Here is a 19,202-nt window from a genome sequence, read left to right on the forward strand (position 1 = left end):
TAAAAAGTAAGGTATCTCTGAATCTAAGCAATATGAACATTATAGTCACATAAATATATAATTTATATACTCAACTATAATTGAGCATTTATTTCCTGAAAAGCTACCTCACAAAGGACATATCTCTGTATGCTCTTGAAGCTTTAGTTAAAACTTTAGTACTAAAAAAGTACTCATCTAATTTTACAAGCATTTTCATCTGACATTTCATAGGCAAACACTAACCACAAATACAAGTAAGCCCACCACAGTCTAGTCTTACATATTCTTACAGGAAAGAGGCCAAACTACCTCTCAGCTGTATTCGCAGCCCCTTCTTATCTTAGTGTCCGCAGTAACGATGTTACCCTCCCAGACTTTGGCTATCCCCTTCCACAGCCCAATCTCGGATCCTGTCATCACACAACTCTCCATCTCACACTAGACTTCATCATCCTACTTTCAGATACAATCAGAGTAATGAGAAAAAAACAGCACATAAATAAGGTTTGTACTGCAGATGCTGGTAACAGGGGCTACTGTTAACTCACCTCCCTTGAGCTGTGGAGAAAGATGGTAGGAGACAGCCCACCCAGGGTGGGGACGAGCAGGAAGCCCTCACAGGATATTTAGGTAGCTCTTTAGAAAAGGCAGGTTTTCAAACAGTAAGAGAAAGAAACCGTCAATGCAGCATAGTATGTATGAGCAGAGAGCTACACCATCAAGGATTACCTGCATGCTGTGAGACAGACTGAGGAGTAAAGCTCAAGCCAGCTGCAGGGAATTAATCTGTGAGCACTCAATGTTTCTAAGTCAGGTAAGCTCAAAGACACCCGGCTATTCACAGAGTAGGAAGAAACAAGAGTCCAGGACTATTCTTCAGGGACAGGTGCCATTAAGGGGAAGATATAGTTAGATACAAAAGATACAGCTGTTAGAGCAGGAGTGTTCAGAAGACAGTTGAGTATATGGATCAAAGGTTCAGCTGTAAGACATGAACTAGGCATGTGTATTCCAAGTTTAAATTTAAAAAATAGTAAATCCTACTGTCTAAATACTATCTTAGTCAAAGGCCGGGCGATGGTGGCGCACGCCTTTAATCCCAGCACTCGGGAGGCAGAGGCAGGCGGATCTCTGTGAGTTCGAGACCAGCCTGGTCTACAGAGCTAGTTCCAGGACAGGCTCTAAAGCCACAGAGAAACCCTGTCTCAAAAAAACTAACTAAATAAATAAATAAATAAATGAATGAATAAATAAATAAATAAATAAATACTATCTTAGTCAAAAGGAATATTCCAGAAATACCTAATGTCCTAATGCTATTTATTTTGTTTGTACAAAGCATTTACAACATTTGTCTTCATATTTTACAAAAATTAAACATTCTTATGAATCTGCCAATAGAAAATCTCAGAAAAAGATACAATTGCCAAGTTCCCAGCACTTTCTCTTTTGGAGCTTTCAGGAGCAATGGATAAGCACATGATTGGAACCATTATCAAGACCAACTTGTAATTTACTGCCTTAAAAGGCACTTAGTTTATTTAATGAAGTGTGTTATTACTTCTGAGGAGAGTATTCTAAATACTAATAAATGTACATACTATTCAACAAGCAGACATGTAATTTGTCTTTAGTCTAAAGGTAGAATTAAACTACAAGTTACTACCAGGGATTTAAAGCTGAGAAAGTTGAAAATATTTAATTTGCATTTAATTACCAGGCTTAAAACTGAACCCCTTTATTTCATTACTGGGATAAGTAAACACAAACAATGGTACTGTGCAGGCATGTGACAATGCACACTCTGCTTCCTCTAACGACTACTGTGCTCTACTGACTAAGATAGGAACGCCTGGTGTTAGACAGAAGCCCCTTTCACGCTAACTGAGAGCTCTGTACACCCTAAGGCAGACGTTCCACAGCAACAATCTAACAGACTATAAACAGGCTTCCTCTGTAGAGAAGGACAAACTTACATTCTTCACTCCTACAATCAGCATCTTCTCACCCACACCAAATCTAGACACTCACAGAGTGAAGCAGAAGAGGAAAGCCTTTTCCTAATAATGCTGACAGCTACAGATCAGCCCCTAGTTCTGTCACGAAGAGTTGATGTTTCCATCCTTAATTGATTGAAACTGAAAGTCTCTGAAGTTCAATAAAATTAATATGAGCTTCAGATCACAGACAACCCTATGCTCTAAGGTCTATAAAATTAGTATGAAGTTCAGATCTGATCACCATATGCTCTTGCTTAATGTCTTGAAAAAATTCTTAAGAGTAGACACGTTCTCAGCACACTCTTTGACATCAGGTAAAAAGTACTACCAGGATCAATCCAGCAGTGGCTGGTCAAATAAACCACCTGAGAAAGCTGCCCAACCACCTTTTCTGCCCCCAACAACTAACTGAGGTAGGAGTAACTTTGCCACACAAAGTACTCAAGGGTCCTCCTACGCGTCTGTGCACTCACGCCCCTGCTGCTCAGGCTTATTCAATACTACTATGCAGATGACTGCACATCTTTATGTCGGCAAAATGAGTCTACTTGGCTGCCCTCTGTATTTGGCACCATAAGGCAAAACTGGGACATGACTTGATAATATTAATTTAAAAGATAATCTTCATGTTAGATAGTCAATTTTCCCCACTACTAAATCTTTTAATTTGAAGTACTTTCCCCTCAACAATTCATTACATAAGTAGATTCTACTGTGAATTTTAGAGCTAACACTTTCATATAATTTTAAACTCACATTTTTCAGTCTCAATTAAGATAGGAAAAGATTCAATTCCACCTGCTTACAATGAGAAAGCATTATACACCCAAAATGCCAAAAAGCGTGAGTCTCTCACATAATCATTTTTAAATATTTGCCAAAACCTCATGATAAGCATGTAAATTAAAGTTAAATTTATTCTGAAATTAACTGATTAGAAAGATAGAGTACTTACTTCCTAAAAGGACAGAATTGAAGTCACTTACTTTGTGCTCAGCATTTTCTGGAAATAGAAGCCCAAAGTAGTCCTTCTCCAGGAGATTGAGGTGTTCACACACTTTGTCAAACAACACTTGTCCCTTAGCACGTTTCTGCGGAAAAACAAAGAAAATCTTCACGTTTCTAAAGGAGATCACAAAAAGGAAACAAGAGATGCTTACTGGGAAAGGGGCAAAGGACATATGTGACATGAAAGAAAGGAAAATATTAGGGTTGGAAGCTTACAAGAAAATGAAGAGCATTTTGCATCAAAAATGTTATAATGTTTTTAGACTAATAAATATTAAAAGATTATTTAAAAGCACCACTAATTATTACAAATTCATAAAGTATTTGTTTTCAAGTATTCCAACTGCAAAATATTATTCTAAAATAACTAAATGCATTCTGCTCTATTGCTAGTCTCATTAATTACTAAGATTAAAAAGCAAACGCTGACTATTAATCTACTCATATGAACAACATTAAAGACACATTTTCAACATTAAAGGCATATTTTCAAAGTGTTTCCATCAAAACCTGAAGAGGACTCACAACAAATTCCTAACAGAGTGCTGTTCTATGAAAACTGCCTGGCGGAACTTCACACAACTTATACTATCAACACTAAGGTTTTGTTTGTTTATTGTCATCTCTGGTATTTGTGGAATACCAGCCTTTTCCATTTAAATTACACTTTAATTTTCTCATTTTCTAAAGAATATACTATTCATTCTTCAGAGATTTAAAAGGCCCAGGAAGCCATAAATGATGTGGGTTTCCCCTCTGTAGGCTGTGAATGTGTTTTATTATTACCATTGCTTAATGAAGAAGCGGTTTTGGCCCATGGCAGGGCAAAATATAACAAGGTGGGGAATCCAAGCAGAGACAGAGGAAGAAAGAAGGCAGAGTCAGGTAGACACCATGCAGCTGCCATTAAAAAGATGTCAAAACCTTACCTGTAAGCCACAGCTTCGTGGCAATACACAGATTAATGGAAATGGGTTAATTTAAGATGTAAGAGCTACCTAGAAATACGCCTCAGCGATTGGCCAAACAGTGTTATAATATAGTTTCTGCGTGATTATTCAGGTCGGGTGGACGGGAAACGAAAAAGCAGTCTCTGTTTACATACAGAAAATGTGATCGTCATTAAACCAGTAAGAAAGTATACTCATTTCCAATTTAGACACATAAGCTTGGAATATTCCAACTGTGAGTTCAGTCAGACATACACCTCCCACCCACAGGCATGTACAGATGTCACCACTAGATGGCCAGTGAAACTAGGACAGGGCCACTAAAAATAGACGGCTCAGTAGACACCCCCAATATCAAAATATGCACCTGTCCGTTCATCCAGTACATAGAAATTACAGAGAGAGAGAGAAAAAGGGGGGGAGGGAGAGAATGGTCAATCCTGGGGAGTAAAATCTGGCATTTCTACTAAAAATTTCATAATAAGATTTCTAAAATACAGTTATCACAAATAAAAAATAAAAAGAGAAATTCACAGCCGGGTGGTGGTGGCACACGCCTTTAATCCCAGCATCGGGAGGCAGAGGCAGGCGGATCTCTGGGAGTTCGAGGCCAGCCTGGTCTACAAGAGCTAGTTCCGGGACAGGCACCAAAGCTACAGAGAAACCCTGTCCAACCCCCCCCCAAAAAAGAGAAATTCACTTAAATTTATATTACCATAGCAAAGTGCTATATATCATCACTGTGGATTCATAATTAGTAGCTGATACATCACTACCTTTAACAAGATGCATGACTGAAGTTTTCAGAGTTGTGAGTGAGGAGAATAGAACATACAAGTGTGTGGCAAGCATAAATAAATTAAAATGTGTAGTTACTAGTTATGGTTCTTGAAATTAGTAATATTTAAAAGGGATATCTAAGTCAATATCTATAAATACATACATCACAGAGAAAACACATTCCAACATTGACTTAAAGTCAGTTTTTATAAACTTTTCACACTAGTTTCTATCTCAGAGACATGCACTACTGGACAGTATTATCCTAAAAGACCAGAGGGAACACATCCACAAAGTCACCCCAGCAGTCTGTGGTAGTATGCTGAGCCCCACCATGGGCACAGGAGTCAGACCTAGTTCAACATCACTCAACATTTCGTGAACATCTTTTCTGTTACTAGACGGTATGATGATGTAAAATGGAGATAGTAACTACCTAACAGCTCTCTATAACTATCAAATTAATAAGAAAGGATACATCACACTGTCTGAATCAACCATAGTTGAATTCTACTTCTACCTGCTCTTTGACTTAGCCCACATCTCACAATTATCAAAATATTGTCTGATGTACAGGCTGTTCTAGGCTTCCATCCTAAGCCGCAAATATCACTAACCACTAAGAGGCTGGCTGATTGTGCACAGTTGTAACCCAAACTCCCATTAAGAATCTCTACTCTCCAAGGAACACTAAGAACCAATAACTGTATCTAAGAAAACAAGAATATGATATCTAATGAATCTTAAAGGAGGAAATATCTTTGGGAAGTAGAGAATACAAATATTTAAGAGGTATTATTTTTCACTATTAAAGCCTGACAGAGTGAATTTCTGCTCAAAGATACTGTGGGATACAGTAAGATGAAAAAGGAAAACCATCTCACAATGAACAGGCCATTCATTATGACTGACAGGTACTGCCCCACTGATGAATGACTGCAGAGCTTGCCGAGCTAGGGGGCTAATATATACTAGATCCAGCAACAGTAGGTGTCAGTTCCAGTGTTAAGACAGGAATAAAATATAAATGGTCTCAAAAAATTTATATTCTGTCAAGGACAGAAAATAAATATTGATCAGCACTTAAAGATGGTAATGAGAGAATTAAATTAAGTTTGTGACATGTTTAATAAAATGTTTGAGGTAGTTCATGGATTCACAGAAAGCCCTATAGGACTTTTTGTGAGCTGTTCTAGTAAAAATAAATAAAAATGATTCAAAAGCTTTGGTTATTTATTTCAACATTTTTTGAAGTTACAGAAAGTTGAAATGATATAGTTTTCCTGTCTGCTTAAAATTAATGCTATCTGTAAAGTGTAACACTTACACTTCTATATAGGGAGGTAACTTAGCTTCTTTGTTTGAGTTAGAGAATCAGAATGTAGTCCAGGTTGGCCTCGGTTTTGAAATCCTCTTGCCTTGGCTTCCTGAGTACTGGATTATTTTCATGCTAAACTATGTCCACACATCAGTTTGCTTTCTTATATACAATTATAGCTTGACAACCAAGAAAATAAAAGACTGTTTTTTTCAAGACAGGGTTTCTCTGTAACTTTTGGAGCCTGTCCTGGAACTAGCTCTTGTAGACCAGGCTGTCCTCGAACTCAGAGATCCACCTGCCTCTGCCTCCTGAATGCTGGGATTAAAGGCATGCGACAACTTGTCCCCAAAATAGCAGTTTGTGTGTATGTGTATATAGACATACATCTTTCTGAGTTGCTTGCACGTATGATTTCAGGGCTGATCACTTGGTACTCTACAATCAGTTGGGCTTATCCTTACAAAAGACTAATTATCTCCTCCGTGTGGAGAAGCTATATACCAACAATAAAGAAAGAGAGACTAACTTTGAAAACATCTGTGGGTATCAGAACGGTTGGAGGATGAAACATGGGAAACATTGCAGGAAGGAGATGGAAGTGAGAAAAAAATTTTTTTTAAAGTACATAATAGTTGGTTTGTGAGTTATCATTACAGTTTAGGGGCATTGTCCCACATAAAAAAAGACCGTCAAATCCTTTATCTTCATTTTAAAGAAAAGGGTTTTGTGTGTGCCACAGGGCACACAGAGGTCAGTGGTCAAGTTGTAGGAATGGGCTCTGTAAACTGAAATAAGATAAGGGTTGGCAGCAGGTTCTCTAATGCACTGAGCCATTTTACCAGCCTTTTCAACTTATTTTCAAATGTCAAAACTCTGCTTCTGTTTCTAAACAAATTCCTAAATTTTCCTCTCCTATAAAATCTAATCCAGTATCCTAATAGTTTGACTCTCTTCCTTTAAAACTTTTTCCCCCGAGACAGGATTTCGCTGATGTCCTGGTACTCATTCTGGTTACTTCCTTAAGAACTTTGTTTCATACCTCTGGCACTCACTCTTCTAGTCCCTTCCACACTTTTGAATTTCAGTGACTGGGTTAAGAAAGCGTATCTTGCCTCAATGTCTCTATTGCAGCACTTCACTGAGTTATAAACCAGTAGGACAATACTGGGCAGAGTTGAGTCTACAATTCAGACCTTCTGGCTGGCAGTCATACACAATCTCCTGGGTCCTCATTCATGACTATCAGCCTACAGATATTCAAGAACCAAAGCAAATACTCACTGCCAATAAGAGTTTGGGAAAAGATCAGCCACAAACCTATATAAGCTTGTCCTTAGTAAATGAGATCATTTCCAGATAGATACCTTTGGAGAACTACACAAGCAAAAAACCACCCCACATTTGTCCTAAGAGCAGGCTACACCCCCATTTATACAGACAAGTTAACTGGGTTCTCAGGCTTTGCACATTTTTTTCACTAAGACATTAGCTTCACTGTTGTTTCATATTGTCACTTCTTTGCTTTATAAATGTTCTTATGTTGAAAATTATAGGAACAATTTCAGTCTGTTCTAATGATGTAGTACTTAAGTCCACCAATCAGTAAAAGCACATAATTAGGAATGGGACAATACCTCAATGGCAGAACCTTGTCTAGCATCTATGAGACCCTTGGTTCAATCCTAAGTACTGTCACAAAAAAAGTTCATAAAACTTACCAAGCACATGTTGAAAAAAGAATTTTAGTTTTTAACTGAATTCCAACAAGCTTAACAATTTATATCCCTGATATGCTGCTGGCTAACTCACCTTACACCTAAGCAATACAGCACCAGGAAAGGGAAAGGTACAGTAGGGAAGAGCTAGTCTGCTTTATAGGTGTCAATCAGACACTTTATGTACCTGCATAAGTTCATGTGTGTATGCAAGGGAGCGTACCTGTGGGGAGGGGTGCACACACACATGTGTCCCAGAGGTCAACTCTAGGTGTCTCTCTCACTATTCTCCACCTTATTCTTTAGATGAGTCTCTGACTGAATCCAAAGCTCACTGGTTCAGCTACACTGCTGGCCAGCAAGTCCTAAGGACCCTGCCTCTGTTTCGTAGCACTGAGAGTCAAGCGTGCTGCCTGCCACACAGGGCTTTGTAACTGGACACTACGGATTCAACTCCAGATCCTCATGCTTGCACTGGACTGGCTTAGCCATCTCATCTCGCCAGCCCAGGTCTTTTTTTGTTTCTGTTTTGGAAGATGTTGCATAATATATTAGAAAAAAAGCAAGGGAGGAGGAAAAAGTAAAATAATTTAGATGTGTCTTCAAAAATATTTAAAGACGAGCAGACTAGCTTATTAAATGTTTCTCTTACAAAGTTTAAAAAAAGAAAAAAAAAAGCAGACCCCAGCGAAAGAAAAGCAGGCTGAAATCTGAGACATTGAGCAAAGTCTCCCGCGTCTCTGCTGTTATTTGTGGCATTCATTACTGAAGCCAAAATATGACATTTCTGGAGGCCTCTCAACGTGAAGGAATTTGTGCAACTGCTTCCCCAGCAGATTGCAGAGGACGCCACACACCACTGGCGTTTTATAAAACACCATCACTGTCTCCTTGTAGGCCCCTCCACAGTGCCCTTATTGTGTGCCAAGAAGCCAGTGATGGGAAGTACACAATGCAATCCATACATTGCTGGCCCAGAGCTATGCATTTTGCACTCACTCTAAACTACACTGTGCAAATAGCAAAGGCCAAGGAACAAAGGTATGCACTGAGCAAACAGACCCCATACACTGTTGTGGGGTGGAGGAAATCAACTAACGCCATTGCAGGAGCAAAGAGTCAGCCTCAGGGCATGACTGTCCAAATTCTTTTCCTACCAATCTGAGTCACCTGTCCTCAAATCTTTTCCAAAGTTCATTTACATTCGGGTGAAAAGAAACTGGAGCCAATGACCTCTTTGTATATGATTAGAACATACATAATTCTACAAGTAAATGAGTCATTTGTGTTTTCCTGATCATTGATAAAAACTAAGTTTGAAAAGGTTATTCTAAGTACTCAAAATATTCCTCCAAATTGAGATGCCTCCAGTAATGTCCTATTTGGAGAGAAAAAAAAAATCTGACATGTACTTTTTTACTTGTCATTCTCAAAGCAATACAATACACTAACTACTTAGACAGTATCATCATTGTATTATAGTCATTGTATTATAGTTCTAAGTGATCTGACAGTGAGTTAAAGTATACAGGACGATATACATAGCTACATATAAATACTAGGACATTTTACAGAAAGGATTTTATGTTGTGTAATTCTGGGGATCTGTGGAAGTTATGGGAACCAACCTCCTTTAGATGATCATGAACAACCAGATTTGCAAGAAAAACAAAAATAAAAAAATTATATCTTAAACAGGATAGTATTTCCATCCTTTCATTTCCTATAGCAAACCTCTACTCTACCCATACATACATGCAAAATAAAGTAATTATCCAGACACCTGTGAGAATAATGAAAGGACATAAACACTTATAAAACCGTTTAGGAAAACCATCAACAGTTTCAAAATTGAAGTCATGAAACTGCCAGAACTAATAAAATGTCTTAAAAGATTTTTATTATACTAACTTTATTTAATATGTATTTACATTCAAGGTAAGGATCCACAAGTTTATTTTAATCCTGTAATAAAATATACTCATTATAGAAAATTTGTTACTGAAACTAAGACTTAGAACTGAAAACACACATTTAGCACTGATTCTTATAGAAACTATTAAATACAGTATATGTGGCTATTAAGTATACAAATGCACTCACACACTCAACCACCACCAGAGCTGCCACCACCACCACCACACCCACCAGAATTCACAAGAGAAAAGCTTCAGAAAACAGACTCGAAGGGTAGGAGGTGAATCAGCATTTCTCTCTTCACAACCTCTCCCATAGATGGTAAAGTACCTTTCAGTAAGATTAGCACAGCTGAGAGCTGAACTTAACGATACACTTATTTACAAGTGATATATTCTGTGCCTTTGAACGACAGGACTAGCGCTAGTTAAAGCCAGTCAAGAGAAGCACGCCTAGCTCAAAAATGGCAACACTGGTCCCATAAAGCCACTGGACAAAAGCTGACAGTGTATGGTATAGGTTATTTTTTAGTAGACTCTTATACTAAGAGATCTTAATGTAGCTTCCCTTTGTATAAGTAAAGTAAGCACATATCTTCCCTAACACATTCTGTTGTTACGTGGAAGACTGCATCTTACCACTTCATCTGATAAAACTTAGCGAAAGCTTGGGGTTTAGTTGTGCATATTTGTGGCACTGTGATTAAAAGAAAGCCTCAATAGTTTTTTAATTCCTCTGTACTAGAGAGAGAAAAACATGCCTATGCAGACTTTCCCAACTGTATTCTGGACCTTTGTCTCCCACAGCAACTTACATAGTCCTTCACTGTCTAAAGAGGAAACAACCCAAAGACTCGTTCCTATTCAGCTACTTGTTAGGTCTCAAACCAAGGACCAAAGGTAACTGAGGTGCCTAACATAGCAAAGTGGGCCTGGCCACCATCCAGGTTCTCCCAGCATCCCTCAGTCTTTAGTGGTTAGTTACAGGGTATGGCTGGCATACCCTGCCCTCCCGCTGTGCCTCTTCCCTATATAATCCAGACATTTTGGTTACTCAGTCTTTTTGTCTACCCTTTACTCTCCTGGTTTGCCCCTCTCCCCTCCGCTGTCTTCTTACAGAGCCAGACTCAGGGTCAGGATCACTCTGGACTCTTCCAGATGTCCTTGACTCTGGCTCGGCTCTCCCTCTAATCTACAATAAACCTTCTCCTAGGAGCAGTCAAATCCTCCTTTTCTCTTTTTTCATTCACTACCAACAGGTGGGTACAGTTAAAATCTACTGAATGCTCACCACCTAGTCTCAGTGCCTGGGAGGAAGATCAGTAAGAAAAGAGGTGAAGATTACTCACAGCTACAAATGACTTTCAAATGGTAAGTTTATTGCTTTCAAAATACTTTTGATTCAGAGGAAGAAAACTAACCCTGGTATTTTGAAACCAAGAGTGGAAAGAGTATTACAGAATTTCATTACTATTCAAAATTCAAACCATCCTTTCAAGAGGAAACATTATTAAAGATAAGAATCATAATAAATTCACCTTTTCAAGCCCAACCCAGTCAGCAATTTACTTCAAGGAAAGCAAAGAACTCCCAACTACTGGAGTGCACATTTCTCTCCAGGTTGCCAATTCCTGGGGACTCATCTCTGTAGCGTGCTCTTACTCCTGAACTTGTGAACTTGGCCAACCCTTTTCAGAAACATAATGAACCTGTTTTCATTCATTAAGGTCTTGAAGAATTTCCACAAGTCAGTCAACTGTTCCTAAGCATTTAAAAAGCACATTCATAGGGAGGTGGGGCAGAAGGAAAAAACAGATTAGGAACACAAAAAAGAAAATGTAATCAAAGTATCTTAGGAAAGAAGGATAAAAAACATACAAATGTAGGCACTGTCGTGACACATACCTTTAATCCCTCTAGAGGCAGAAGAATGTAGATTTGAGTTCTAGGCAAGCCTGGGCCACAGAGCCAGAGCAAGTTCCAAGACAGCCAGAGAGCCACACGGAGAAACCCTGTCTTGAATTATTTTTAAGTATATAAATGTATAAGAAAGTAAATGGAAATAATTAGTTTCTAGGAGCCATGACTTAGGCAAAGTCTTACATTTTCGTTCTGAAGGGGAAAAGGGAGCAGACTTAGGTGAAAGAAGAATCAACAAGAGCTCAGCGGCTGTTCAGTAGCACTGGAGAGTCTTTCACAGGACACTGCGTGAATAATGAACAAACCAACAGACAAACAGGTTCACAGGAAGAGAAAACACTCTGAGCTGGATTTGAGTCAGACATTGTAAGCCCCCGAGGAGTCATGTAGATGAGGAACACAAAAGACAGATTATATAACCAGAAATGTGGCAGAGAATAGACAACTTGGGAAGTGCAGGATGAGATCACTGTGTCCAGGGAGGGCACAGAAAGCCTGAGTGACCAACTACAAAGTGACCTGTTTACGAGGCCAGGCCGGCTCCCGCAGCTCTAAGCTCTACAGCTTCTTCAAGTGGGACTAAAAACTTCATGTTCTTAGTCATGGCATGACAGCTTTACCCACTTTAAAAATCAAGTCCTTAGACAGAACTGTCACCTTAATTAAAACCTTTTGTTAATCTAAAGGAGTAGAGAGTTGGTCAGAGATACTACATTTGGATCTAGTAACTGAAATTTTAAATTTGCACATAAATTATTCCCAGTTTCAATACACACACACAAACACACACACACAAACACACACACACTCTGTCTCCTCTCTCCTTCCCACTCCACACCTGCTTCTATGTGGGATTTTATGGAGTATCACAAGTTTTAGATCCTCCAAAAGTATGTGGATAGCTGAATAGATGTAACTGTATCAACCTGTAAGTGTCACGATGGTAGTCTGAAAACAAACCTGGGGAGACAAACATAGACACAAACACATACCACTTCAAAATACAAGGATAACAAATAGGATTTTTTAGACCCAAAATCAGTACAAAGGCAGCCTGGGGACCTTGACACATTCTCTGCTTTCTGATGAATACTTTCACCACAGAACACTGCTGTTGAGAGCTTGCATTCTGATTGCCTTAGGAAAAATGGTTATGACATTCCTGTGTGGGTTACAACAATGCCTTCAATTCTCAGACAAAATCAACATGTGGGAAAAACGCGCAGATGCCAGAGGAAAATGTGAGCCTTTACTCAGAATGCACATGTACTCGCGTTTCAAAAGTTTCCTGAACGTCCACACTAATTTTCCAACTCTAAAACATATATACAGATTTGCAAATGCTAGAAAACCCAGCTCCATCCTAGAAATAAAGGAAGCCAATGTTTTCATTCTTACTTTGCAATCTGAGAATAGAAGAAAAGGCAGGAAGCTACTTGTCCAAGACATATAAAGAGTCACCAGGAAAGTAAACACTCTCCTGGCTAGACCCATGACTTCAAATAAACCTTACTGTACTTTTCCTTAGAGGAAAGAACCCGCTGTTTTAGCACACCAAGTGTGTAAATGACTTCAACAGCAGCATCACAGAGAGTCCTACAGCCAAGTGTCTGGAGCCAGCATGCAGAGTTCAGGCAACCCTAATATTCCTCGCAACTGAGCTCTAGTACCAAACTAGGTTGTCATATATCACTTAAATAACTTAATAAGATAAAAGTTGATATAACCCTCAGTAAAAAAAATAATCCTCACTGGATATTGTTATAGGATGGTACACACCTTTCATCACAACACCCTGGAGGCAGAGGCAGGTAAACCTCTACATGGAGAGTTCTGGGCCAACCAGGGCTAAATACACTTTGAGACTTTCTCAAAAACAGTAATAATAATAATCCTCAAAAGATTTAAAATACAAGTATATGATTAAATTTATCAACAGATGATAAAATAAAACATAAATAGCAACTTTCATGAGCAATAACAAAAAGGGCCTTAACAATCTGAAACAAAATTATGAAAATATACTAAGTTCTGGATAAAAGGAAATGCATGAAGTCATAATAAATTATTGATTCATAAGCCAGAGAGAGCATGACAATCAAGCCATTTCCACAGTCATTTTTTTAGCTTAACTATAACCCTCACTAACAATGCACCGCTAGCCAATCTACTTGTCACCTCCACCTCTGGAAGGCTGGCAAATGTCTGAAGCATTCTTTTACCCTGTTAATCTTCACCTGCACTGTCCTTCCTCAGAAGAACACCAACTTCAATGACGACAAAAAGATTTTCACTATGGAATATCCTTCTCTACACTGTGAATATGTACTACTCTCATTAATTAATAAAGCAGTTGACTGGCCTATAGCAAGGCAGGACAGAGTTAGGCAGGACAAGCAAACTGAGGATACTGGGATGAAGAAGGTCACAGTAAGAGAGTGGCCGGCAGACACAGAGAGAGCAAGATGGGCACCCTATAATGGGAGTACCAATCCATGGAGCAAAGCATAGGTAAGAAATATGGGTTAATTTAAGTGTAAGAGTTAACTAGTAACAAGCCTGAGCTATTGGCTCAACATTTCTAATTAATATTAAGCTTCTGAGTGATTATTTGAGAGCAACTGCAGGACAGGGAAACTCCACCTACAGGTCCTGAAAACCAGTTTACTTGACAGTTAGTTGTCTTTATCAAGTTCCTAAGGCTCAAGAGCAGAAGGAACAGGTTCAGGTCGTCCCTGGGAGAAAAAAAAAAATTTTTGAAACAGAAAGCCAAAAAAAAGTAAGGGGAAGTCACATGTATGTCTACAGTCTCACCTACTCAGGAAAGCTGAGGGATGAGGACATGACATCTTCAGCTCATGAGTCTGAGGCCATCCTTAGTAACTTAAGCCATCTTTAATAAAAAAAAAAGTATGTATGTTTACATGCATACATGGCACATATACATACACAGGAGAATGGATATTGATGGGTATATAGACATATAAATGTTATATATATTTACAAACCAGTAAAAATAATAATATATATGAACACATTAATTCTACCTATGTATACAGTGACCTAGGTAGCAGAAATGATAAGACAAAAAAAATCTCGCAGAATTGTTTCCTAGCATTAAAAAACATTCAAGTATTATACAGTAACACTTACATCACATAGTTAAAGGTGGGTTCTTTGTTGACAAAAGCACTTATAAGTAATACAAACAGGAACTTGCCAAACTGACCCAATATTATAAAGGCAACAGATTAAACTGTCACCTATAAAAATATGCTAACCAATGCAGTGAGTTTTTGACAACCTCAAAACACGGTTACTGCAACAACACAGCTAACACGTTCCAAATTTTAAACAGCATATTGGCCTTTGCTCAGTTTTAATCTTATACTGGTAACTGAGGTCTTCCAAAACTTCAATCTATTCCATAAAAAACTCATGAATCTAAACATTCCACCTCTTCATGAGTTTCTGCAGTGGCTGATTTTCTTTTAATATTTGTTTTTTAAGATAGCATTTCTCTGTGAAGTCCTGGTCGTCCCAGAATTAACTCTGTAGACCAGGCCTGCCTCAAACTTGATCCACCTGTCTCTGCCTCCCAGAGTGCGGGTATTAAAGGAGCCAAGCCAAGCTAATGATCAGTTTTCTAATGGTTCCCCTCTACCACTCACTGTTGATGCCCCAAGTAAAAATCATTAGGTCTTTACTGTGCATGTCAAATAATCTAAGGATAACTGAAAATTAACACAAGTATATACAGAAATGAAAGAAGAACTATATTCATCTGGAAAACCATAAGAGAAATACAACTTTACTGACAGTTCTCCCAAGCCAAAAAAGCATATGCCTTACACTGTATGTGCCTTTTTCAATGCTCAAAAGTTCATTAATAGCTACAGTTTCCCACACCTACTTCCTCAAATGGCACTCAGACACTAGTTTCCGGCGTGGATCTCCAGAAACACAGATAAGCACCATCAGCACATCAGCCGAGTGTCTAGGCCAGCATTAGACGGGAAAGCATGAGCTTACCCGACCACGGCTCATCAACCTCTGGGCTCCACTGATGAAGAGGAAATAGAGCAGGTCTGATGAGAAGTAGACCCAAATTAATGTTACCAAGCAACCAAAGAACCACCACAACAAAAATTAGATGAAAGAGACATTAATCACAAAGGAATCCTACTCATAACCTCTGCACTGCTCCAACATCTACTAGAATGTGGCGAATTACACTCTATGTTCAGATATTAAAGTCCCTGCTCAGAGCTCAAGTGAGCTGTTGGTGCATGATATCTTCTGCAGGATAGAGTCCAGAGCATCTACTCAATTCTGTCTTGCTGTGTACTTGAAGAGTAAGATAATCACTCAACACAATTGCTATAATGGTGATTTATGATATACTGACTGCAAAAGTTTGTTCTTAAAATGCTTTTGTTCAAAAACATAAACAATCCCATATTTAAAAAAGAGAGAATGTGCCAAGCAGTGGTGGTGCACGCCTTTAATCCCAGCACTCCGGAGGCAGAGGCAGACGGATCTCTGTGAGTTCGAGGCCAGCCTGGTCTACAAGAGCTAGTTCCAGGGCAGGAACCAAAAAGCTACGGAGAAACCCTGTCTCGAAAACCCGAGAGAGAGAGAGAGAGAGAGGGAGAGAGAGAGAGAGAGAGAGAGAGAGAGAGAGAGAGAGAGAGAGAGAGAGAGAGAGAGAGACTCAAAAATTACAAGATTCTTAATATTTCTCTAACACATTTAGTTCTTGGTGAATTAAAGAACTAAGTTGCAGCTTCTATCCCAGGATACTACTTCAGCTCTACAATAGTTGGGCAACACAACCAACTGATTCCCTGAGATACAGAATCTATCACAGAAGATTACCAGATACACTTTTACTTTGTAGTATTCTAAAATGAGATCACAGAGCTAATAAATATACACTAAAGAAGACGAGAGGGGGGTAAGCACAAAGGAGCAAACTTCAAATCAGTGTGTCTGTACAGTATAGACAATCCCAAAAGTAGAGCAAAGAAAAAGGGTAGCAAGCAAAGAGATAAGTAACCCAAGGTAGGATTCAATCACATACACTGGTACTATGATAAAAACTTGTGCAAATTCACCATTTACAAGACAGACTGTAATTTTTAAAAGAAAGTCACTTCAAAATTGAAATGGCAGAAGGTGGACCAGTTAATTTCTAACAAAAATAAAGCTACTACAGTAATATTATTACCAAACAAAAGGAGTTTAAAGTTTAATAAAGCAATAAGAAAAACTATGCAAGAATATATAATTTTGAACAGTCTAATAATCTAGCCTAAGATTTTAGGAAATATAAATTTACAGGAATACTAAGGCAAATTACCAAAGAGACCATTCCAGAGCCATTTTAACACACTTAGAAACCAATAATCAAAGCAGTTAAACAGCACAGACAACAAAAAAGACTTAATCTGATCAAGGACAGATCCAAAACTTATATAAAGAAAAGAAACATGACGATCCATATTAGTGTACACCATGTGAGTAAATGTTACTCTGAAAATAAATAAGCTAAGACAAATCCTAAGAACCCAGTGCTAATAAATTATCTGTTTTACAAATCATAAACAAAATTAATGACCTAGGTTTACATCATTCTCTTTCTCAGGATAAGAGTTCACTGCTAAAATTTCATTATTTTAAAAATCAACTTATAACTATCCTTTCTCCAGTAAGACATCCTATCAAGGTAACAGTCAGAGCTGGTCATTCAGAACAGACACACACCACACAAGCAGTGAGCACACAGCACAACCTCATTCCCACTCCACCCTGGTCAAGAGCGCTGTGTGAAATGCAAATGATGACTCTTTCACACAGTCGTTACTGTGTTTAAAAGGAAGTAAACATACTGGCCTGTAGGAACTTGATGCAACAAGAAACGTGTTCCCTGTGCCATGATACCACAGAGCAGAATACCTTCATTCCGCCTACTGAGAGGATGCTCAGCTCAGTTCCTGCCTCACCTCAAGGTCACAGCTGTATTCGGTGCCATCTAGGAGGGTCACTTTGGCCAGGACAGCCTTGGTCTTCTTGGCAGCTTTCTGAGAGGCCACCTCTACTTTCAGCTCACTGGTCTGTACTTCCTTGGTCTCCCTATTTGCTGCCTCTCCTTCCATTTTGTCTTCCTGGGTTTCCTTTATCTTTTCCTCTTCTCTGTCCTTCCTTACTTCTTCAGCAGGCTACCAAGAAAAAAATTAAGTTCACATTAAAGTTAACAGACTTATAGAAGACAACATAGGAAAAAGAATCAAAATTTACTTTTCTCTTTAGTGCTGGTAACTTATTCAGGGTTCTGAATGTGGTAGGCAATCACTCTAGATACATCCTTGGCCCCAAAGAGAATCTTTAATGGAATTATGATCATACATCTAATCATTTTAAATTTAAGCCTTTTAAGACTCAAAAATTACACAAGAAAGAGTATTTTCTGTCCTTCATTTTGCCAGGTTAGTTATTCGGGCATTAAATGAATAAATAAAAGAAGCTATATCCCAGTATTATACTACAAGTAGCACTGAGATAACAAAATTTCTAAAAGCTTAAACCACAGGAAAACCTACGCTTCCAAACACAAACAAAACATATACAATCCACTTCTTACTCTCAACTAAATATATAAATAAAGATAAATAAAAGAGCATGAATTTCACTGAAGAGTTGGGAGGGTCTGACAGACTGCTCAATCAGAAACACGGGCACATAAGAGAGAGTCTGTGTTCTGTTGCTGGGTTTAAGAAGATTCACTGGGAAGACTACAATACAATAATCCAAGTTCTATATTCCAGATACACGAGGTTGAGGCAGTATCTGGACACAGGAATGGGAAACAAATTAAACAATTCAACTCCTTAACGCACCTGGGTCTCAGCACTGCTTTTCAAGGAAGACTTTTCTTCCTTGACCTCCACCTTAACCTCAAGGTGTTTCCTCTGAGCCATTTCTTCTGCATCGCCCTTGGCCCGACTCTCTTCTTCAGGAAGGGAATCCTCTTTATTCAAGATCTGCTCTTCCACATCAGCTTGGGTAGGCTCTTTTTTATCTCCTCCATCTTTGGCTACTACTAAGTTATAAGACTTCTGCTTCTTAAGCCATGGGGGTATGAACCGAGAAATACCCCTGCTCTCAGATGGATCCTTCTCTCTTTTCCGGCGGCGGGGACTACTTTGGCTTTCAACTGCAGGGCCTGGCTGGGAACCTTTCTCCTCCTCTGGCTCAGATAACTGATTCTGCTCATTTTCTGTGACTTCTTTAGCTTTCTCCTTAGGTGCATCTGCTCCTGCCTGGTCAGAGCCTTTCTTCACTTCGGATGCAGAGCCAACTTCAGTAGTCATGGTTACAGCTTACACTGCAACAACATAAAAACACAAAATAGTATTTTAGAAACTTTCTCACTAGCAGTCTGGTGGCAAAGGGACAAAAGGGGGAGACATGGTGGGGAGAGGAATGACAGAGCAAAGGACGAAGGCACTGTGGCTCAGAAGAACAAGACAAACTGAAGGCTGCTCTGTTAGAACTCTCAAATCACACATCACAGTGGAGTAACTGTATGCTGGAACACAAAATCACCC

The 19,202-nt window shown here is 38.8% G+C and overlaps 1 protein-coding gene across 25 annotated transcripts in view; it reads right to left on the reverse strand.

Moving 5' to 3' along the window:
- Nucleotides 1-19,202, reverse strand: part of Epb41l2 (erythrocyte membrane protein band 4.1 like 2) — a 167,898-nt gene that overhangs the window by 62,372 nt on the left and 86,324 nt on the right. For all 25 annotated transcript variants that reach the window (XM_050138229.1, XM_050138226.1, XM_050138225.1 and 22 more), the window contains 3 exons: nucleotides 18,492-18,979; nucleotides 17,598-17,813; nucleotides 2,969-3,073 (listed from right to left, as the gene is read on the reverse strand). In XM_050138229.1, coding sequence (XP_049994186.1) covers nucleotides 2,969-3,073; nucleotides 17,598-17,813; nucleotides 18,492-18,965 — 795 coding nt within the window. In that variant the 5' untranslated portion in view covers nucleotides 18,966-18,979. The remainder of the gene's footprint in view (nucleotides 1-2,968; nucleotides 3,074-17,597; nucleotides 17,814-18,491; nucleotides 18,980-19,202) is intronic.

This window comes from Alexandromys fortis, unplaced genomic scaffold (assembly GCF_014885135.2).
Source record: "Alexandromys fortis isolate MF-2015 unplaced genomic scaffold, M_Fortis_MF-2015_v1.1 scaffold_14, whole genome shotgun sequence".
In the NCBI taxonomy this organism is placed as follows: domain Eukaryota; kingdom Metazoa; phylum Chordata; class Mammalia; order Rodentia; family Cricetidae; genus Alexandromys; species Alexandromys fortis.